Here is a 22,592-nt window from a genome sequence, read left to right as displayed (position 1 = left end):
ATAACATGAGCAAAGATTGGGGATGGTGGCATGGGAGGTCCTGGCTATGCTTGAGGGTGAAGAGGGACTCCAAGGGAGCTACAGCTGGACTATGGAGCATCAGAGGACAGAGCCTCTGATGTTCCAGGCAGTTTCTTGCATAACAGGATTTTCACCTGAAGACTTTGATTAATTGATTCAATTGATTCTCTTGAGGCTTCTCCCTGGTCCACCACCTGTGACAGAGTCCTGTTCGCAGGGCTGGAGTACAGTTACCATGGTCATCACCTTCATATCCATTCTCTGAGGTTCAGCTCAAAATATGACCACACCCCGCCCCCCAACACCGGGTCTTGGATTCCCAGATTTCCGAACTGGCCAAACTCTTTTGAAAGTCAACACTGAATGTCTAGATGCTTCCTTCTCCCAACTAGAAAGCAAGCTCCCTAGAGCCAGGGTTGGTGTCAGTGACAGTTCTGAATCCTCTCAAATCACCCAGCACAGTGTTTTGCAACCAGAAGGAACTCAGTGTCTATCTGCTAAATGAATAAGTCAATGAACAAAAATGGACAATTTGACTATGTTCCACCACTAGTCTCTCAAAACTCTTGGGATAGAAAAGAGACTGAAAAGGAGGTTTCAGACTAGAAGTGATACTTCTTTTTTTTTTTTTTTCTCTTATGAAAATTCAGGGCAGTTTTATTAGCAGTACCTATGACCATGTTTTCTGTACTCGCTCATTTTCATACAAGTATTAGCATTCACTTAGATTGCTGCTGCCAAGTCACATCAGTCGTGTCTGACTCTGTGCGACCCCATGGACGGCAGCCCACCAGGCTCCCCGTCCCTGGGATTTTCCGGGCAAGAGTACTGGAGTGGGTTGCCATTTCCTTCTCCTAGAAGTGATACTTCTTACCATCTCCCCCATTTCATCTTTTCCCAGCACTAGTCCTGCAGGTTTAAAACCTGACCTGACTTTTCAGAAAGGAGGACACTGGAAGAGGATGGCTGCAAAGCAGTGCAAAAGGGGAACATCAAGTAAACACAAATTCTCTCATCAAAGTCTAGACGCCCTAGAAAGCAGGCCCCCAAGATCTGCAAAGGCAAGAAAGGAAGATAAAGGGAAGCATCTCCTACCTGCGCCAAGCTGCCCGGGTTATAAAGTGCTTTCAGGTGTGCACTAGGAAAGCTGAAGGGTAGAGTTCACAGCTAGCCGACTAAGGAGATGAAGCCCAGAGAAGAGGAAACAGCTGCTCCAGGGCTAGTCAAAGGTGGTGCTGGGAGAAGAGCCCCCACCTGCTATTAATAATTTCTAGCCCACAAAGCTTTCCACCCCACTAGGCTGCCTATCTAGCTGTTACATTCAATTGCCTAAGTTAATGGCCCAACGCTAAGTAGATGAAAAAAGAAAATTTACTGGTAGTTTCATACTAGTTCATCAGAGGACCTTGAAGATTACCAGCATTTATTTTGAACCACTCTCACTCACCAACCAGGACTGATGAATAAGTGCCTGGTCCTTTTTTTTTTTTAAGCTATTAAAAAAAAAAAAAATGTTCATCCTCCCGAGCACCTCAAGTTGTCTGGTCTTCACTGGGTAGTAAAAGACAGCCCTCAAAACAATTCACTCTTCAGAACTACTGATTTAAAACCTCATTTTTTTAAAAAAGCTGAATGTCACGGCATAAGCGACTCCAACTCTACTTAGTACCTTAAAAGGCCAAGAAAAAACCCCAAGAAACTTACAACCCAGTCTCCTGCAGAGCAAGGAGCAAACCCAGCGTTCTGACGTGTGGGCTCACCCAGCTTTCCTCAAAAACCTAGGCACAGACATTTCCCCGAGAACACTGGCTTAACAGAATCGACTTCACGGGGCTGTGGGCAGGCTGAGATTAGGAACAGTGCTTGGAACCTGTTAGGGCTCAGAATATAGCAGCTTCTACGGTGTTTGGGATTTTATTCTCACTTGTTGCGGGAGAAGGAAAGGAAGGAGCAGGAGACGCGGCGGCTCGTCTGTCCGCAGAGTTCTGAGAGGTTTCGCGGCCTCCCTCTGACCACCCGCCTAGAGCCACCCCACCTCAAACCCGAAGCGGTGCGGGAGAACTGTACGGCCCCAGAATGGGGCTCGAACTTCAGCGCGGCGAGGACCCGGGAGGGCCGCGACCCCGACCCCAACACTCACCATGGTTGTAGCGGCTTCAGTACTCAGACGTGGCAGGACCCGGCGTCGCCTCAGAACAGCTCACTTCCGGCGTCGGGCTGAAAGCCCGTCGGGTCCGGACGCCGGAGCCTCCGGGCAGCAGCGAGCTCCGCTCGCACAAACGTTCCGTCCTCTCCTGAGGGCCACGGCCCCTCCCCTTCTCCGTGCGTAGACCGCGAGACCAAAACGGGGTGGGACTCTCGTTTTCATGGCGACCCAGACTCGGGCCTTCTAATCTGAAGCTTTAGCCCGTCTTCCCTCGCGACCAAACCCTTCCCTTTTCCTGAGATCCACACAGGAAAAAAAGGGACTCCTAAGGAACGTCTCCGCGTTTCTGGGTACAACGGGCCTTACGATGAACATTTTAGGATGATTAATTTGGGGGATAGTGGCCAGACTGGTCCTTGTTCTTCCTTGTTAGTGTCTCCTCAGGACCCAAGCTGGGACCAGGGGCAAAGAAACCCAGTAGATAAGCCCCTTGCCGGGAGCTGAGCCTGTCTCCCTTCCTGCCCTCTCGAAGCACAGAGGATCCGTGCCTCTGAAACCGCCTTTTCCATCACGGCTCTGGGATCCTGTGAATCTGGCCCACCGGCTAGATGCCCAGGCAAGGAGGGATCTCAGCCCTGCAGCTAAGCCCAGGATCCAATCGCCAGTTTCCCCAGCCCCTAGGCCCCTGGCTTCTCACCTGCACAGCGAGAATGCTGTAGCTGGACAGAGCCCCTGGGGGGGTTCCCCTCAGCCACACATGGTCTGGCAGCCCTGGGCTTCTCATGGCTTTTTAGGAGTTCAGTGACCCAGGATGGAACCTAGACTCCCCTTGGATGAGTCAGAATCCCTGTTTCCTCTCTTGAAACTGGAGGGAAGTGTCCTAGCAGAAGATGGTCCCTGCTGGAGGGATGATGTTAAGACCCAGAGGGTGTGACAGACCCAAGGCATCAAGAAGCTGGGAGAGGGGGCCGGAGAGCGGGGTCTTACAGAACTCAGGGCTGGACCTCCAGATTGCAGCTCACCCTCCACTCCCACCCCAGCTTTCAAGACCTGCAATTTCCCTCTAATGGGAAAATGTTCCAGGGGTTTGAGGTCTGGTGTTTATGATGGAAAAAAAATGTTGCAAGGAACAAAGCGGGAGGGGCTCTGGGGTCTCCTGTTCATCCAGGGACAGGCCCTGATCTTAGATCTGTAGATGTACTACTGATTCTCTGAGTGATAAAATCATATCGCTTCTTTCTGAGCCCGACTTTCCTTGAGTATAAGATGAGGACAGTGACCCACTAGATATAACATAAACACAATGCATGGGGCATAAGGAATTCCCTGGTGTTGGCACTGAAGCTGGAGAGAGTGAGGATTTGGGAGAAACAGTGCAACTGTATCCTATTCATTAAGGTATTTGCTGGTGGAACTGAAAAGTTTTGAGTGCCAACCCTGGCATCAAGACTGCTAGGTATGAATACTGTAGCTCCTGCTTACTAGGTGGGTACACCCTTCACCTCTCTGAACTGCTGTCTCTTCTTCTGTTAGGTGGAAACTGTAACAAAACCTTCTGTAGAAGGTTGATGTTGGGAGTAAATGGACCTGTGGATGTGAAGCTGGGTTTGGGTTAGAAGCCGACTGGGCCTGTGGTGCTTGTTCTGGGAGTCAGTCTTCCCTGAGAAGAGCTGGGATTGTGTGTGCACGTGCGACCCTCAGCCTTTGAACCAACACTGGGACTGTCTCTTGATCTGGGCGTGTTCCTGTTCTTTGCTAATGTTCACCAGAGGTGTGCAAAGCTCAGACTCTTGGTGTACCAGGCTCCCTTCTGCATCCCCCTGTCCTCAGGAGGGGATGACACCTACATCCTTTGTCCATATCTCCCATCACCTCCCTCTGGTTAATCCCAGACCCCAAGTCAGGCCACTGTTAGCTTTCCTTATTTCGTGCCCTGACCCTCTAGAACCTGAATCTCAACCTCTTTGTCCTCCCGAGGTCTCTTCCCCCAAAAGTCTGGCCATCTGGGATTGTCAGCTATTCCTCATGGAGGCTTCATGACTCACGGAACGCTGAACTTGCCTCCTTCAAATGGTACAGGAAGGCGTGACTCGGTGGAAGGAGAGAGACTGCCCCTGCCCTGCGCACCCTCAGGCAAACTGCCTATCCCTTCCAGGGACTCGGTTTCCCTCTGAGTTCAAGTCCACGGAGGGCGGGGACCCAGCCATCCCGCGGAAAAAGGCCTTGTGATGTGGACCGTGTCTACATTTCCACGTGTGCATTTATTGTTATTGCTCAGTATAGTGTTGAAAAGGCAGACAAATCCCATTAGTTACAAAGAGCACAAGCCAGAGATACAGAGAAATCAAGTGTACAATAAGAGCACAGTCACTTCCCAGCCCCGATTGTCCCAGAGCCTCCCAGAGCCCTGGCAGCTCAGGAAGCTGGAGGCGGCACCATTTCCTTGCTTACTCTGGTATAAAATATGTGCACACAAGAGTTAGCAAAGTGTGGCGACCGACCCTCCCGAGAGGAAAGGTCGGGAGGGAGAGCACCACAGGCGTTACAAGACTTGGGGGAGCCGTGAAGGGCGGTCCCAAAGCAGCCTTAAATATCTTGTTTTCGTTGGAGGGGGTGATGGCTGATGCCCAGGGCTTGGGATTCCCCCTCCCCTACTTGGGTGGACGGGATCTTTATGTCAAAATCAGGAGAGCTCGCTTTGGAACTTGAGAAAGACCTGGGGATTTCCCGCTATTGTTTGATTTTGGCCTTGGCTTTGGAGGACCCAAAAACCTTCAGAGAAATGCAGCCCATCCCCCACCCCACCCCCCCACACCTTCTAATGGTGGGATCTTGGGGCCCATTGGAGAGAGTTTGGGGTTGGGAGGCTGTCACAGTGTACTTATTTGACAGCCTCCTGCAAGTAGAGCAAGAACCACTAGGGGGAGTCAGGGTGGTGAGAAGGTCCAGGCAAGAGATGGCTACTTGTGAGGACCTATCTCAGACCTGCTGAAAACTGTCAATAAAGAGCAAGGCGTGACCCCCTCCCCACAAAAACAGCCCAGGAAAAGGAGCCAGGAATAAACATCTCTCCATGAGGAGAATTGGCAAGTGGGATACACATTCTGGTAGCTCTGAGTCTGGGAGAGAACCTTCTTTCTCCCCTGGACCCGGGTGGATGGAGGGTCCACCCCATCACAGCCAAGGTGGGTGATTTGGGGGCCCACACTGATATTGGCTGGGGGCTCAGTGGCCTCTCCTGACAACACCCTGGCTCAGGGGACAGGTGAGATGACGGGACGAGTATCAGGCTTCCCTCAAGATCTAGGATGCCCTTCTTTTTTCTCCTTAAAGGGCTCTCTATTTAGTGAGCCGGAGTGGACAGTGCTTACAATGGCGGCATGATGTTTGCACCTATGATGAAAGGGCCCAATATTTGGGGTGAGAGGAGGGCAGGAGGGTGGAGGACTCGGCAACATTTTAAGTTTACTTGGAAGAATAGACATGAAAGAATAACCAGAAAATTTTGTTTTAAAAAAAATGCACGAAGGGTATTTGTCCCACCACATAATAAAAACATCATATAAAGTGACAATAATTAAAACTAGGTGGCTGGTCAGATGAGACACCCTGATGAGGGAACAGAGGGGAAATTCCAGAAATAGATGCAAGTCTCTCTAGGCTGTCAGGGTGTGGTAAAGGGGGAATTTCCACACAGTGGAGGAAGGGTGGCTGTTCCATCACTGGGCTGCCTGGGCTGAGACAGGTCCCGATCCTTGCCCCACTGCAGTCACCACCGTTGGTCTGTGCTCAGAAGCAGGGACCCCTGTTTCTTGTCCGCTCTCTGCTCTGGCTGGGACACGGGGAGAAGGGGCCACGGGGGTGGGATGGGGGCTGGTGGGAGCAACCCAGGCTGCTGCTGAGTTAGGAAGGAAGGTCTTCAGTTTCCTCCCTGTCCACCTCCAAAGGTGGGTGGCTCACTGGATGGGCCCCCTGCTCGTCCCTCATCTGTGGAGGGGGAGACAGATTGGTGAGCGTAGACCTCAGAACCTAGAGTCTGCTACCTCCTCCTGGAACCCCTGTCCAGAGGGCAGACAGGAATCTAAGAGGATGGTGCAGTCCCTGACCAGTTAAAAAAAAAAGTATATATTACAGAGTATATAGTCACTGTGTTCTGTTTGATGTTTTTTGCCTTTTTTTTTTTTTTCTTTTAAGACCACAGACATTTCAGAACCACACTGCAGGAGTAAGAAGAGACAGCAATTGAAAGCATCACCATTGCATAGTATTAAATGAACAGAGATGGTGAGTTCTTTATTTACAATTATTGTCTAGATTAAAAAAATTCATAAAAACAGATGAATGGTCATAAATTATTTACCCCCTAATGGGGTGAACTGCCAAACGTACCCCATGCTGCTAGATATAGGACGCCGAGTGCAAGCTTTATGTACTACAGTGAGTTCTGACAAACCAGTCATTTCCTCTGTGTGTGTGTGTGTGTGTGTGTGTGCAAGTGTGAGGGCAAGGGTATGAGTGTGTATGTGTGTGTGGGCATCCATCATTCCTGACAAGAAAAGACCAGCACTAACGTGGGGGCATTCTAGCTTCCATGGCTCCCTACTCTCCCTGGAGCTGAGCCCCACTCTGGGAGACCCCCTCCTGCTCCCCTTGCATCCTGGCTGCAAATGAGCAGGAGGCCTCATGTGCAAGCCGGACTTTCCTGGTGTCATGGAATGAGGTCATGGACACACGGTCGGAACACAGGGGGAGATGGAGAACCTTGAAAAAGGAAACTACAAAAAACAACAGAAAACAAAAAACACACCACGTTCCAAAGCTGCCCCAGGTTCTACAGGAGCAGGTCTTTCTCTAAGGAGAGCAGTGGGCGGTGTGGGCGGTGTTGGTCTTGGAATCCAATAAACACATCTGAGGGCTGGTCACCCCTTCGGGGGACACAGTTCCCTCTGCTGGCTACATTCAGAGATGATGCTTCTCGACATTCAGGAGATGCTCTTGCTCAAAAAAGGTCCTCCTTCCAGGAAGGTCGTGCCAGGTGGGATGGGCTGTCTCGGGATCCCAAACCCTCGGGTTTCTCCACAGCCGTCCAGACGCACGCCCTCCCAGCTGACTATGGCTCTTTTCCCGAGTGGCTCTCAATCTTGTTTGTGGAAGAATTCTCTGGGCCTGGAGAAGGGAGGGGCCCGGGCTGACACAGAGCAACCGTGGGAAGGGTCAGTATGAAGAATGCATTTTGCAAGCGAGGCGGGAAGCGTTTTGGTTTTCCTTGAAGCATGGGACATCATCGGTCATGGTATTCAAAATGTCTTTTGCACTGTACAAGTTTATGGAAAAAGATCGTATGCTGAAAAGTCTCAAAGCAAACTTTGTATTCAATACAAAAGTTCTTTTATGAAAAAAGCTGATACCCACAAAGTGCTTAGCAGTTAAGAGGCTGACATACAATTAAATAAGCTCTTATTAAGTGGGATTACTAGTGCTGTTATTGTCTCAGGGGCGGGGGAGAAATAACCACCTTTTCTCACCTGTGATATGCAGGGTTTCAGAATGGCTTTCTGTCTGGGAAAGCAAGACTTGCTGTTCAAAGGCTACAGTATATATTGCGACTACAGGAAGACGATTTGGTTTAAAAAAAATCACACTGAATACGTCTCAATATACACATCATAAGGTTCGTTCGGATCTAAGTAGTGCAGAAAGTGAAGTGCTATTCTTCTTCAAAAATAAAAATAAAAGCAGCAAACCTTAATGATCCTCATCCAATATGCCAACAGCATATTTGCTGCAATCTATGAAGAAATAAGCCTCTAAATGACTAACTGAAAAAGGAAAAAATCAACAAAACAGCATTTCTAATATTGCCTCACTACCTCAGTCTCTGCACAGACAGCGCCAGAGGGAACCTCTGTTGGAAGTGCTCTTAGTAAACTCAAGTGAGTTTCATTGAGAGAAGGTCTTCACTCAGTGCTTTGCGGATCCCGTGGCCCTGGGGCCGGCCGGCCATCAGTCCTTGGAGCCCACGAAGACTTCTCTCCTCCTCCCCCTTTGTCTACAGAGCGTGCTGTCGGACCCCTAGGGATGGATACCTGCTCACATTTGACTCCTGCCTCCCACGGTAGTGACATTATCCAACAGAAACAGCAGGCAAAAAAAAAAAAAAAAAATCAGAGCATGGCTATCGGAAAACATCGAGGATGCAATCCAGGGAGGTGTCTGCCAGGCTGAGCTGTTTTTATAGCATCTCAGCCACCAGTGTTCTTAAACCATACAAATAGCCGAAGACGTTATCTACAGGTTTGTAAACAAATTACATTCTTCTTTTAGGACATAAATAAGTTAAAATAGAGCAATTTAAGCAGAAACAAGGCAACATGCCGGCAAAAAAATTTTATATATCCATTATATATATTTATATATATATATATATATCTACCTATCTATATGGACGTATACAGTCTCAGAGAAGTATACGTTGATATAGATACAAAGAAATGGATATAACCTTGTGAGTGTCTGAAGTTCTTCGGTTCCATTGGTGCAAATTTACCAGGCGAGTTAAGCTCTGCAATTTCAAAAAGTTGTGAAATTAACCTGTACAACTGAGACCATGCTACTTGCAAGCATCTCAAAAACTTCACAGACCAGTGGATTGGATAAATAGTCTCAGAAAAGAGTCTGTTTTGCAGTTCCCGCCTAAGAAAAGAAACAAAACAAAACAAAAAACCAAACCCCTCCCCAACCCCCCAAAAACCAAACTAAGGGAGGACCGGAAGTATGCAGTACATTCATGCAGGGATGTGGCTGGCGCTGGGCAGGGGGCATGGCTGGTCCATGTCAGGCGGGAGCCTGGAAGGGCTAGTTCTGGGAAAACCCCCACTCACTCCCTTTAGCCCCGCTCCCCACGGGATCCCGCCCTCGCCTCAAGGTGAAAAAGAGTTCAAACAGCATCGCAGCCAGAAAAAAAAGGGTCTGCTGGGTGGAATCGGTTTTCTCGCCAGTATTTGCTTTTGTTTTTTTTTTCCTGCCGTTGCTCGCTGCTGCTTGGGTCAGTCAGGTGCCTGGATGGGTGGCTGCCCGGGTGGGGGGCGGGGTGTGGAGTGGCGGCGGGGTGGGGGGCGGTTCCTCAGCTAAAGCGACGTCTCCAGGCTGTGGATGGGGCTCCCTGGACTTGAAGAGGTAGCTGATTTGCTTGTGTCGGTCGTCAGGTTGATCCCGCTGTCGATGGCGCTGTTGTTCTTGTTCAGCGACGAGGGCGGGCTCGAGTTCTGCTTGAGCGCGGCCTCTTCTTCCAGGTCGGTGTCGTCGATGAGGGGGATGTGGGGCTGCGAATCTTCGATCCGGAACTCAGGATGAGCCATGAAGTTATGGATGGAGGTTCGAGACTCAGGCTTTTCTAGACCTTCATAGAGAGAGCTACGAAACGCCTTCACGACGCGGATCTGCAAGGGAAGGGCCGGGGTGAGGCGCACCACCGCGGGGGCGGTGGCCAAGCTCTGGGGGTCGGGGGTGGGCTCGCGGGAGGGGGTGGCGAGGAAGAGGGGGCGGGGCACAGCGGGCGGCTGGAATCCACGGCGTCGGGAGCGCGGACGGGAGCGGGAAGAATGGAGGGAGGAGGGGGCTCAGGTCATGTGCATCCGAGAGGTCTTTTTTGTTTGTTTTTACTTGCTCGGTTTGGGGACAGACTACAGTATGAGGACAGAAGGAAGGAAGCCCCGCCGTAGAGACGATGGGGAGCAGTGGTTAGAGGAAGCTTAGTCCACTCCAGTGGGCACCCAGACCTAGTGAGAGACTGAGCCTTGTTAACTGGAAATTAGAGCTTCGACCATGCAGAAGGGTAGCGGGGCCAGGTGGGAATCAAGGAGGAAGAAGGAGAGGCTATTTGTAAAAAAAAAAAAAAAAAAAGAATTCATCTTAGAAAAACCACACACTGTTAAGGAACCACAGACATGGAACAGATAACGCATCACACACACACAGGGAACAGAGAGGAGAGATGGCTGGGTGAGCCGGGATGAGAGGGGGGACACACGAGGGCCAAACAGAGAAGGGGGACATCGAACCAAAGCAGCAAAGCAAACCGAAGCCAACTCGGGGCTTTCTGGGGTGCAGCAGAGGCAGCCAGAAAGCGCGGAGGAGCCGGCGGCCGAGGACATTCGGGGCTCGGGAGCATGCTGCGGTGGGGGGACGGGAACCACACGGCACACACAGACAACCACACGGCACACACAGACGGACACACGGCTACACTTGGAAGCCTGCACAATGTGAACGGAGGTCGTTTGTACCCAACGCTTCTTTCCTTCATGCATTTGGGAGGTAAACACTCGAGTATAGACTCAAAGCCCTGGCCAGTCATTGGAGTTGGCTTTGGGGTCCCTGATTTCCTGCGTTTTTTTTTTTTTTTCCTTTCTTTCTTTATTTGTGCTTTGAAAACACAAAACCGAAAAATGAGGCCAGAATCAGAGGAGCCCACTCAGCCCCTGGGTAGGATTCTAAGAGGGTTCGGAACTAAGCCACAGGACAGCCAAGTTCTTTGATTGTCTGGGTCTCAGTTGGAAACTGGGTTCCCTGCAGAACGGAAGGAGGCCGGACACGGAGGCGTCCGGGCTGTGCCACTTCTGGCGCCTTGACTGCGGGCCAAGGCGAGCCACGCCACCAGGCTGGCTGCCCCCTGTCCCGCCTCACAGGGGGCACAGGAATGGGGCCCTCGCTTTGAAGAGAGGCGTCCTGTCTCTGAACTCCTGGGAGGGGAGCCCTGCCTGCCATGGTGAGGGGCCTATGGGACAGAAGCGCCTCCTCCTCTCTTCCCAGCCCCCACTCAGAGCGGAGCCAGCAGGCGGGGAGAAACAGGCATCTATGATGCCTCGGGGGAGCCGAGCCTCAGCAGAGGAGGTGGGGGTGCTGACCCGGACAGCTCTACCTTCCTGCCCCCCTATATCACAGGGCTGGGGGGGGTGTGTGGGAAGGCCCTCGCGGTCCCGGGATTTGTGGCACTAAACCCAGGTTGGTGGGGTGCGTGGCGGGAAAGCCCTGTCCATGGAAGTGAATTTTCATGATGACTGTGGCTGATGGTTTTAAGTGTCACAGCTCAGGGTTTACGCGACTACTTCAGAGAAGAGTCTCGGCAAGGCACGTCGTAAGCGCCTCCGCCTTCTAATTTAGAGAACACAGAGAATTTGTCAGTGAGCCCTCTTCGTTTTGTGTAAGACTCCAAAGTTTGGATTTTTAAAAAATTTTTCTCCTGTGCTGCCAGCCATCACTTGCTAGCTCTGACTCTTCCTCATCTTCTCTAAACCACCTCTGTTCCTGGTCCTTCTTATGTGCTGTTGGGCCGGGGATTCTGGGGAAACCTGCCTGGTGGGATCCTGCTTTCAGTAAAAGGCACTGGGCACCAAGCAAGAGCCAGCCGGACACCATGTGTTAGTGCTGGCCCTCCGTGATGGCCACGTGGCTGTTCAGAGACATCTTTCTCCCTGGATACTGTATCTGTGGCTCTGTAGAGATTATGCAATATTCTGACCTCCTGATAACTGGGCCATTACTCCATTGGTTAAATGAAAACAACAAAAAAGAGGTTGCAGGCCTCAGTCTTCCTAACTGTATAATGGGGACGCTAATGACCGCTGTAGCTGCTCAGCCCCGTGCCCGGAGTGATTGGAGGCTGAGCTGCAATGAGACGCCAGCCGGGCAGCGCCTGGTGGAGGGGGGGGGATGGTGGCAGGACCCTGTCGTGTGACTGACAACGCGGAGGGGACGACACACAATGAGATGCAGGCCCCTCGCCCTCCCCCTGGAATGGAGACGACAGAAAGAATGAACTGCTCTGGACAAAGACTGTGGGGACAAGACTTTCCGGGACACCCCGCCACGGCCGTTTCAAGTCTCCACTGCGGATCTCTCGCGGCTGAAATGGAAAACAGTATGGGAAGAAAAAAAGCTCTTCCGTCTCCCCTTCCCTGACTGCCCTGGGGATGGGCCTTTGCTGGCGTGAGCCGCCCTGGGACGTGGGGTGAGGGGGGAAGAGAGGAAGGGTCTGGGGTCTTCAGATGTTTTGGTTTCATCAGCACAAAGGGGGCGGGGAGGGGGGTGTGTGTGCTAAAGGAAATATATAGGCCCCCCCGTCTGGGGTGGGTTGGACATACTCGAATGTTTACCCGGCTTCAAGGAAGCCAAGAGTCTGGGGTTGATTCACATTCATTTCAGGCTCAAGGTTAAAGACTCACAACCTCTTTTAATTTCACTCTCTCTTGCTGAACTCTGTGTCCAGGGTTCTCTAGCCCTCTAGGGAAACAAACACATGGAATATTCAGACAGTGGAGAGGTCTGGGCTCCCCCCCACCACCAACCAGAAGCAAGCCATTTTCTCGCCAACCCAAGGTTGCACTAAATTAGTTACTAGGATGCTAATGAGAGCTCCGGCTTCCTTTCCTTCCCTTCGCCTTCATCCCCCGCCTAAGAGACGCAGACTCCTCATCCTAGCAGTCCTTAGAACCTGGAATCTGAAGGGGGCTGGGAAGGGGCATGCCCTCTCTAGACTGGGAAGGCATGGGGAAAGTGGCCGGTCTGGGGTTAGGAGTCTGATGCTCTGGGCCTGGTTGGTTCAAAGGAACAGGACCTTCACTCATGAACGTGGCACATGCTACGAACTTGCTAAATATGAAGACGGCCTGAGATGGGTTAGGAATTTGTGGGAATAAGAGAGAGAGGAGCCATGGAGGTTGGCCTTGGATCCTAAAGCTGAATGCTAACTCTGTTCCTGATCACTGATGGGAGGACGCCCCCGCCCCAGTCGCTGCCAGGCTGATGGAAATCTCAAGAGGAGAAACAGCTTCCCTGGCCCCCTGGCCCCCAAAGCACTGGCTCCTTGTCACTGCATGTGGCTGTGGGCGTGGACACTGGTTCCACCGTGGAGATTCAACCTCCGTGGGCTTGTCTGGCGAGTGGTGTGGGTGGTGGGGAAAATGGGGGACCCTGGAGTCAGACCTCTTGTCACTTACGTGCTGTGTGATCTTGGCCAAGTCAGGCCACTTCTCTGAGCCTCAGAGACTTGCTCACTTAAATGGAGGTATTGGCAGATCCTCCCTCTTTGCATTTCAGTTGTGCGGTACATGTGGAGTGGAGGATGTGCGCAAGTGCTCTGGAAAACGGTGGGTGAGGCTCAAGTATTAGGGGTGTGCCATTAAGTTTCTGGGTGAAAAACAAGCTTTTGAGTGGCTCAGAAGAGGAAAGTGAGGTCATGGGCCAGAGTTTCCTCCTGATCATTCGAATGTCAGTCTGACCACACTGTCCGGTCACCGCAGGGCATCTGTCTGCTGGGGGCCCTCCGTCTCACAGTGGTGCTGGGGGAGGGACGTGTGACTTGCTGGTGGTGTTCCAGAAGTCAGCCTTGCACACCCAGCCCTGCCCTAGGCCTCTGTGGTCACTTCTGATAGCCCAGGGGACCGTGGTTGGGACTCCTTCCAAGGTTGGATGGCATCACCGACTCAATGGACATGAGTCTGAGCAAACTCCGGGAGATGGTGAAGGACAGGGAAGCCTGGGGTGCTGCAGTCCATGGGGTCACAAAGAGCTGGACATGACTGAACAGCAACAAAGGTACAGAAAGCCCAGGTGTTTTTTTTGACTCAGCAGGCACCCTCCTTTACCCAGAATCCTGGGAGGAAGATCCTGCTCGGAGGAGGTAGGGGCAGCCCATCTCTCCATCCACCCAATGTGGGGCCCTGCTTCCTGGCCACATGCTTCACACCGTATGTGAAGAAAGCCTCTGTGCTGCTGGAGGGACCTGCCTGGTACCCAGAGGACTCCTGGAGTCCCTGGAGATGGGAGGAGGTGACATGGCTATAGAAACTATTCAAGCAAAGGAGAAACTCAGGGGTATATATTTAGAGTCATGACTGTGTTGACCCAAATCTGTGTGTTGAGACCACAAAGGCTTTGATCCCTTTTGGAACAAGTACCCTCGTGCAGGGGGATGGCCAGGCTCTTTTTGGAGACCTGATGCCCAAGAAAAGGTCCCAGCACGGACCCAGAGTCACAGGCTGGATTCTGCAATCACAGGTAGGAATGCAAGACCCCTAAGGAGGCGTGATGCCTGGAGAGATGCTGGATGGTGCTTGAGTGAGGGAGTCATGCTTGCGTAGCCCCCTTAGGGTCCTCTGAGAAAATGATGGGTCATGAGCAAGACCTGAAGGCTCCTTCTCAAATGCTGTTCCAAAGCTGGATCACCTCATGGGCTAAAGGGATCAACCTGGCCTGAAAGGAAGCTGGCTTAGAGAAAGGGAGCGAAGGGCAGGCGGAGATGGGCATTTCTCTGAAGGGAAAGTGTTGAGAACCAATTGGCCCAGGACTGGCCTTACTGAGTGCTTTATAAAGAACAGAAGAAAGGACTCGAGACGACTGCACTCTTTCCTCGAGACATGAGAGCTAAGATGCGAGGCTCAACCAAGGGAGATGTTGTGGGGTGGCCGGAAGCTCTGGGAGCTCCGTGCTGGCCAGGACGAGTGGGGCGCCACGCTTCAAGAAACCTGGCCAGGGAAGGCAAGGACTGGACCTGGAGGCCGCCCCCTGGCAGCAGACCGGCTGGAGGGACGCAGGAGGGACGTGGGAATGGAGGGAAAGGGACTCCTCCCCACTGGCTGTCCAGCCCCGAGCACTTCTGGTCTCCATGCTCGGATTCAGGAGGCACCGCTGAGCAAGGCCAAGGCTTGGCTGGTGCGGGAGTAGGGCCGATGGGTGCGGGCCCCCCGCTGAGGCGGGGCCTCTCATGTGAAGGGCGAGAGTGTGGGATCAAAGTGCCTGCTGCCCAGAGAGAGCCTGGCACTGGCTTCCGGTGACAAGACCTCGGGAAACAAGGCCCAGGCACCATCTGCTCAAGTGGCCCCACTGCCCTGGGCGCCTCTGGTGTCCCCATTGCTGCGTTTTCGTGCTGATAAACCAGCACAGAGTTCTGCCTCATTTCTGCGTGCCTCCCGTCATCTCGCGACCCGGCGGGGCTGCACCCACGGAAAGGTCCGTGGGACACACCGCCGATGGTGCCCCATGACTTGCGCCTCCGGCCTGAGGGCTCGGACAGCATCGTGCCCACCCAGCACGCAGGCCTCTCCTGCTTGGTGGCAGAGGATGTGTGTTTTGGGTGTTCTGTGTTTAGAAGAGGATAGAGGCCCCTTATAAACTACAAGAGATGAGGCCTGGAGTCTCATGAAAGAGGCCGGAGGGCTGGGCGTTAGCACACAACCCGAGAGAACCAGACTGCAGCTCCCCTGTGGTTTGGGAGGGGCTGACTGGGAAGGGAGGCAGGTGGTAAACAGAATCTTCTTGTGCCCTCTGGGGCCTGAGGCCACTAGGGGTTCAGAAAGATCTAGACAGGGCTAGAGATGAGTGACCTTGGGTGGAAGCCGTGGTATAAGGAGATGAGTTCATGGGAGGAAGCTGACGGAGGGGCTCAGAGTCAGGCTGCCCCTCCAATGAGAAAGGAGGAAGCCGAGGGTCAGACCAGTCCACGAGCCCGCTGGCAGCCAGCCTGGATGAGACCCCCGCCGTTCTCTACTGAGGTCAAGTGGAGTGGGTTCATGAGCCTTGTCCCTTCCAGGGAGGGCTCAGGCCTTCACTGTGCTCCAAGCCCTGCTGCAGGGAGAAGAGGGTACGAGGCAGCCGGGGCTGTCAGATGTACAGGGGGAGAGGACGGAGGGGCTGCATGACGGGGCACAGGGCCTCGGGCTGTGATCCCCATGGGGGCCCGGGTCCCCTGACCGACTGTGGTCCCTGACCTGCAGTGCTCCCTTTGGGTGGGCCTCACTGTGGCTGACCATGACCCCGGACAGCCTTTCCTCCCTTGACCCACAGTGATCCTTGGCCTGACTTTGACTGCAAGACTGTGATCTCCTGGCCAACCCTGACCCTCATAAGCCAGGCTTTTCCCGACCCTACACTGATTGGGACGCCTCGTACCCCCCCAGCTGACTGCACCCCCACTTGGCCTCCGTGACCCTGTGGGCGACTGCGACCATTTGATCACTGAAACCTCCCCGAGTGATGGTGATCCTTTGACTGACCCAGACTTTCTGACCACTCGTGACCCTCCTGACCCCACGACGGCCTGGTCCGTAACTCCTGACCCTGACCCACCAAGGGACTGCCACCCCATGCCTGGCTGCGGTTGGCTGATCATCTGGGACCCTCCTCCTCAATGGCCGGGGCCCCTCAGCTCCCTCGGCCTAACCACGAGCGGCTGGCTGCCCCCCGGCCCCTGCCCGCCTGCCCGCATGGCGCTGGCGGCGGCGGCTCCCGAGGCGGTAAGGGGGTCACACTCACGCCCAGCTGCAGCAGGAGGAAGGCTGGTCGGAGAGGAAAGAGCATTGGACAACGACACGCGACTAGGGCTAGAGAGATTGGCTACGTCCTGGCTCTGGCTGGTGACGGAGGATTGTCTCCGCAGGGCCCCCTGAAAGGAGGCCCCGCTCTTGAAAGTATTGACTACTTCAATCTGCAACGGAGGAGAGAACGAGACAAGTTGCGAAGAGAACGGACACGACAGCTTCACGACTGACAGGCGCCACGCCACGAGGACAGCCGCAGCCACGGCAAGACGACACGCCACTTACACCAAGACGACAATACCAGACACGTCCAAGGCTCTGAGAGATGTCTGCTCAGTCGGGCACCTGGGCTTCCCGGGGCCCGGGGAGAGTGGGGAGACACAGGGCCCGGGAGCAGCACCGCTCTAGCGGCCTGGGGGCCGGTGGGCTGGGGGCGGGGCTGGGGGGGGATGTTAAACATGGGGTTTGCAGGCAGAGGGGGTGCTCAGCCCCTGGGACCAGGCGTGGAGCCGCAGTGGTGTGGAGGGGACTCCGGGGAGGACCGCCCTTGGCCCAGATACCCACTCTGTCACGTACGAGCTAGGTGACCTTGGACAGGTCACTGCCCGGAGGCAGTTTCTTGTCCTTCAGAAGGGGCAATGCCGCCAACCTGCCTGGCAGGGCTACGCTGTGAGGGACAAAGCGCTGACCCACTTAGTGGTTGGTAAGAGTCAGGCTGGACGGGACTCGTGCCCACTCAAGAAACTACAGTCCTTGGGCTTGGCGGCCGGGCTGGGTGTCAGCACCAGGGCTCTGTGTGACAGCTGCCAGCCCTCGTGGGCAGTGGGGGGCCGGGGACCACCAGGAGGGCTAGTTCCAGAGCCTGCAATGCTGGCCATCAGGAGGCTCTGGGTCTGCAAGCTCCTCCCTGCACCCAGTGCTCACAAAGGGCTGTCTCCCAAGGCGTCAGTTACCTCTAAAGCTAGGTGGGGGGCTGGAAAGGCCCAGGAGATGTTTGGGACAGCGCCCTGTGCAGGGTGAGGCAGCCCAGGTGATCTGTTTGTGTTGCGAATGGATGGAAATGCAGTGGTTGGCCACGCGGTGCTGCGGGCTGAGGTGGGGGCCCCTGACATGCCTCCCAGAGGGTGAGGGGATGGGGTGGGGCGCCATGACCTTCCCAGGCCGGCTGGGCAGGAGACCACCCCACTCTTGGTCTCTTGGTCCCTTTGTTCTTCGCCCCCGCAGGGCTGTGAAAGCACCTGGGAACTGCAACGCTGACCCAGGGAGCGCGACCCCGTGAGAGTGTGGGGGCCCCACCTTCTTGGCGTGTGTCGCCTGGTGGGAGGCTCTGTTCTGGGGAAGAAACCTGCTCTTGGCTGGACACACATCCCACACCAGTGCTCGGCGTGTGTGTCCTTGCAGTGTGTGTTTTAAAACTGAACTTTGTTCCCCCTTGAACTCACTCAACGCCCTGAAGCTCCACCGCCCTCCCCTTGCCCCAGGAGAAAGCTGTGTGTGCATGTGCAGAAGAGCCGGGCTCAGGGCTGACCCCCTGGCCGGGAGAATCTGGGGCCCGCCCTGGCCTCAAGCATCCATCCTGGCCTCACGGGGCTTGACCCTCCTGGTGGCCGCCCGGCAGCCCTGATCCACCTTCCCCCAACAGCCCTGAAAGGAACCCCCCACTCACCTGGGCCCTCACAGCCAGCCCACCCCACTGCAGGGGCACCCCTCCCCCCAAAGTCCACGGTGGGCGTGGCCAGTAGTCGGGGAGGTAGGACGTTCCCTCGCTCAGCCAGGCTGAGTGCACGCGCGGCACTTGCCCGAGGCTGATCAGAAGAGGGGATCTGGGCCCGCCCCCTCATCTTCGTCCCCGCCCACCCGCCCCGGGAGCCGCCGGTACCTGGGTCTGGATCCGGTTCAGACCTCGGAACCACAGGATCTGGCCCCGCCGCAGCTCGCGCTCGGCGTGGTCTATCTCCTCCACGTCCTCGTTGAGCTCCTCCTCGGGGATCTCCTCCTTCTGCGTGAGCCTGCCCGCCTCCTTGAGGAACTTGAGCCTGCTGGTCGGGATGGTGGCGATGACCTGCGGGGGGCCAGGCCGTCAGCGTCACCGTCAGCGGAGGGGGCCGGCCGCTCCCTCCCTTCCCTCCGGCTTCTGTCACTCACCCAGTTCCCATCAATTCGTTCCTTAGCTCACCTCCCCCCTTCCTCAACCCAATCTTTAGATTTCTTTCTAATTCCCTGGATCCTGCAGAGTCACCGGGACATGGTGGGAAATCTTGGGAGCTGGACACAGGTGTGACTTGACTACCCCAGACCTCACCGGTCAGGCGACCTTGGGCGAGTCATGCAGCCTCTCTGAGCTCTAGCTTTCCCTTCTGGAAAGCTGGGGGCAGTTCTCAGAGTTGGAGATGGTGTGTCTAAGTCGCTGGCTTATTCTTCCTGAGGTCCCTGGGGTGCCCAACCCTGGGCAACAGGGCCTCGGAGCTTAGGTGCCTGGGGGCAGTCAATGCTGGGAGACTCTTGGAACGTCTGCCCTCCTGGAAGGGAAGGCGATATGGGAGGGCGCTTTGTCTTCGTTCTTACTCTTCCTCCAAAGGGCTTGTCCATGGGGCTGAGGCCTGAGTGGCAGGCCCTATGGGGTAACTAAGGTGGCTGGGGTCAGAGGCCCCTTACATCTCCTCTGGGGACAGAGAGGGGCTGGTCTGGACACTCTCAGGGGTTCCCTGGGAGTCTGAGATGGCATCATCCTTAGGGGTCAGGAACCAGCTCGTCCAGATGCCAAGGGCTCCCTGAGGGAGCGGGCACCCATGAGACAAAGATATCCAGGCTCAAGGGTGCCCCGAATGGGCTTGCTAAGTCAAATCTAGTTTATCAACTCTCCAAAGACACTCTGAAGTTTAAAGATTATTTTGAGTGAAACTAAAGTTCCTTCTTGACCTTCTAGTTAATTTCTGTCACTGGAATTCCCCACTTTAGCCTGGAAACAGCTTGAAGGCAAGACCAATGTCTTAGGTCTGCTGGGGCCCCTCCGCCTAGATCCAGATACCATGTCCTCTGAGCTGCAAGCTGTGAGTTCGTGATGGTGCATGTGTGTGTGACTAGTGGGGGAATGTTCTGGAGAGGATCCAGCCCAGGGTTCTCCAGAGCTGGGGAGGGTCATGGATGGCTGCAGACACAGCACCATGATGCAGCAGAGGTCGCCCGTCTTGCATTCCCTCGGAGCTCTCTGCAGCAGCCTCTGCTGGGCGTCACAACGCCTGTGACACCCTTTACAACCGGCCGCCTCAGGCTCTGAGCCTTGGCTGGCCATAACATCTAGTTAGAATTTAATAACATTGGTCTTGTTACTTTTTTTTTTTTAAATCAGCTTCTGTTTATGACAAATAATACTTATTTTTCAATCATATTAGTAATATAAGTTGCCTTTTGAAATAAATTTCAGTTAAAAAACCAGACAGGATTAAAAGAAAATATCAAATAACAGAATCAGCGGTATGTGTGTGCGTGTGTGTGTGCTCAGCCGCTTAAGTCGTGTCTGACTCTTTCAGACTCCATGGACTGTATGTAGCCCACCGGCCAGGTTTCTCTGTCCATGGGATTCTCCAGGCAAGAAGACTAGAATGGGTTGCCATGCCCTCCTCCAGATCTTCCCGACCCAGGGACTGAACCCTTGTCTTTGGCATCTATCTGCACCGGCAGGTGTGTTCTTTACCACCACCTGGGAAGCCCCTCAGCGGGGTATATAGATGGAAGCAAAAATCATAGTGGTGATACCCACATGACCATCATGTGAGACCAGGGTCAACCCCCACTGCTCCAGCCCCCAGAAATGGGGGCCAGACAGCTAATCCTTGCAGGAGCCAGGACCTATAGGTGAGGATCCCGGACTCCCCCAGCCAGTGCTCCCTCCGGAGCGTCCCTGCCGAGAGGCCCCTCCTGCACCGCCCACCCCCAGCACTCACCTGGCCCCAGACGAGCTCCCCTAACCCAATGAATATGCACCACATCCACTGGTCCAGCTGCAATGGGGAGCAGCTGAATGGCTTTCCCCCAAACTGCACGATCACTATCTGGAGAGGAAGAGGAGAGAGAGAGAGACAGAAAGGCCATCGGGGGTCAGCTCAGAGGTCTGGGCTCCCAGGGCATTGCTGAGGGGCTCCGGCTGCCCACTGATGCCCCCCCACCAGCCAGGCCAGTGTGGGGGCCTGGTACCTGGATGGCAAAGGTGCCCAGCACGATGGTGCAGAAGATGGGGTTCCGGAAGATGCCGTCGAAGACGTTGCGCTCGCCGTGGATCTTGCGGGCGTTGATCTCGTTGAAGAGCTGCATCATGACGAAGGTGTTGAAGATGATGGTGTAGTGCTCGGAGGGCGGTGAGTGCAGGGGTGCGTTCCTCCCACTGTCGATCTGGAACATCTTCTCGCCTGCCAAGTCGAGAGGGCGGGAGCTCGGCTGAGGGTCGGGACTTGGGGGGGACGCCTGGCCCTGTGGGGGGGATGCCTGGCTCTGTGTGGGGGCCTCTTCTGAGTAGCCAGGAGGGTCACCCAGATGCGGGAGGTGCTCTCTGAGCACTGGGGGGCCAGGTGGGCCTGCGCCATGGGGTGTAAATGAAGGGGTAACAGTACCCTTTCTCCTCCAGGGCTCAAGTGCCTTGGGTGAACTTTCTTCCACTTTTTTGAGGAAATCTGGTAAAGGCGGGAGGCCAGCTGTGCTTCTGGGCAACAGGGCTTATAAAAAACAGTCCCTGGTTGGCAAACTCATCTGGCCTGGGAGGACGGGGAGTGACCTCGGAACGTCTGGCAGGAGGCCTTGGCTTTCTGTGCTCATGTTGTTTCTCAGTTACTCAGTCGTGTCTGACTCTCTGAGACCCCATGGACTATAACCCGCCAGGCTCCTCTGTCCTTGGGATTCTCCAGGCAAGAATACTGGAGAGGGTAGCCATTCCCTTCTCTAGGGGATCTTCTTGACCCAGGGATTGAACCCAGATCTCCGGCATTGCAGGCAGATTCTTTACTGTCTGAGCCACCACGGAAGCCGTAGCTTTGGGTTCCCCCTAAAAGTGTGGCTGCCTGTAACTGAGAATGTCCTTGCGGAGACCTCTGGAGCTCAAGGGGCTGTCACAGGAGAGACGGTTCCCACATGGATGCTGAGCCTTCCAGGTCAGGCTGGCTCCAGACCCACCCAGCTGGCCTCATTCTTTGAGGGGGCTGTCACGTGGTGGGGGCGACACAGCTCCCTGCTGCTCTGCGGACACCACCCATGGCATGCCTGATGCCATCCTGTGTCCTTTTGCAAAGCTGCACAAGCTGGAGCTGGGAGGGCTTGTGGGGTTTTCTGACGGTGAGAGTCTAGCTGAATCCAGAAGCACCCAGAGCAGATGCTGCAGTGGGGAAGCCAGCAAGTAAACCAGGGGCCTTCTCCACCTTTCTTCCCCAGCTGACAGCTTTCTCTGCGAGTCTCTCCTAGCTCTGCATTCCCGAACATCCTCTCAGGCTTCTCACGATCATCTTTACAACTGTCCTGCCAGCACAACAAATAAGAACTGCCCTTTGAAAAGTGGGCTCACGCCCCAACCCCATCCAGGCTCGCTGGTGTTGAAAGCCCAGCTCAGGAATCTGGGGAATCCCACTGGCCCCAACTTGTTGTGTGACCTTGGGCCACCATCTGCCTGCTTCTGGGCCTCTCCAGGTGCTGGGGGTCGACTTTGCCCGGATCACCTTGGAAGCACCCTGGAAGCCAGGCCAGTCTGGGTTCCAGCCAGGTCTCTTCTCAGTCCAGGTGCCCCCTCAGGCTGGCTGCATGTCCTCGGGCAAGTCACCTCCCCTCTCTGTCCCTGGTGCCTCATTGTCATGGGGGTGGTGGCACAGGTGCCCAAGAAAAGTGTGGCTTATAGGCAGGTGTGTGGCTCTTTCCCAGGGAGGCCTTGGTGAGGAGCCTCCTACGGGGCAAGGGTCAAGTGTGGCAGTGATGAGAGCAGGGGCCGGTCACTCCCACTAGTGTCTCGGGCTTCTGGGGGGCTGGCATGAAGCCCCGCCTTGCGCAGTGTGTACACAGTGTCCAGAGCTGTCCTCAGTGGAAAAAGCCCAGGCCTTGGGGTTGCCAGACCTGGGCCAGGGCCCGGCTCTACC

General features: G+C 54.7%; 2 protein-coding genes across 19 annotated transcripts in view; both read right to left on the bottom strand.

Moving 5' to 3' along the window:
* Nucleotides 1-2,291, bottom strand: part of SEC13 (SEC13 homolog, nuclear pore and COPII coat complex component) — a 43,347-nt gene extending 41,056 nt beyond the window's left edge. The window contains exon 1 of the mRNA XM_043442668.1: nt 2,162-2,291. Coding sequence (XP_043298603.1) covers nt 2,162-2,164 — 3 coding nt within the window. The 5' untranslated portion in view covers nt 2,165-2,291. The remainder of the gene's footprint in view (nt 1-2,161) is intronic.
* A 2,113-nt stretch (nt 2,292-4,404) lies between these two features.
* The window catches only part of ATP2B2 (ATPase plasma membrane Ca2+ transporting 2), a 365,670-nt gene continuing 347,482 nt past the window's right edge, over nt 4,405-22,592 (bottom strand). For 12 of the 18 annotated variants that reach the window (XM_043442910.1, XM_043442919.1, XM_043442922.1 and 9 more), the window contains 4 exons: nt 20,677-20,888; nt 20,427-20,534; nt 18,362-18,544; nt 4,405-9,606 (listed from right to left, as the gene is read on the bottom strand). In XM_043442910.1, coding sequence (XP_043298845.1) covers nt 9,295-9,606; nt 18,362-18,544; nt 20,427-20,534; nt 20,677-20,888 — 815 coding nt within the window. In that variant the 3' untranslated portion in view covers nt 4,405-9,294. Of the gene's footprint in view, nt 9,607-9,696; nt 10,043-12,393; nt 12,449-16,473; nt 16,650-18,361; nt 18,545-20,426; nt 20,535-20,676; nt 20,889-22,592 lie in introns of those variants that run through there. The other 6 variants (XM_043442920.1, XM_043442924.1, XM_043442925.1 and 3 more) reach the window with 3 other exon arrangements.

The sequence above is a fragment of the Cervus canadensis genome, chromosome 22 (genome assembly GCF_019320065.1).
Source record: "Cervus canadensis isolate Bull #8, Minnesota chromosome 22, ASM1932006v1, whole genome shotgun sequence".
Lineage (NCBI taxonomy): Eukaryota > Metazoa > Chordata > Mammalia > Artiodactyla > Cervidae > Cervus > Cervus canadensis.
The sequence above is the reverse complement of the archived record's forward strand: the minus strand, read 5'-3'. Positions and strand labels throughout refer to the sequence as shown.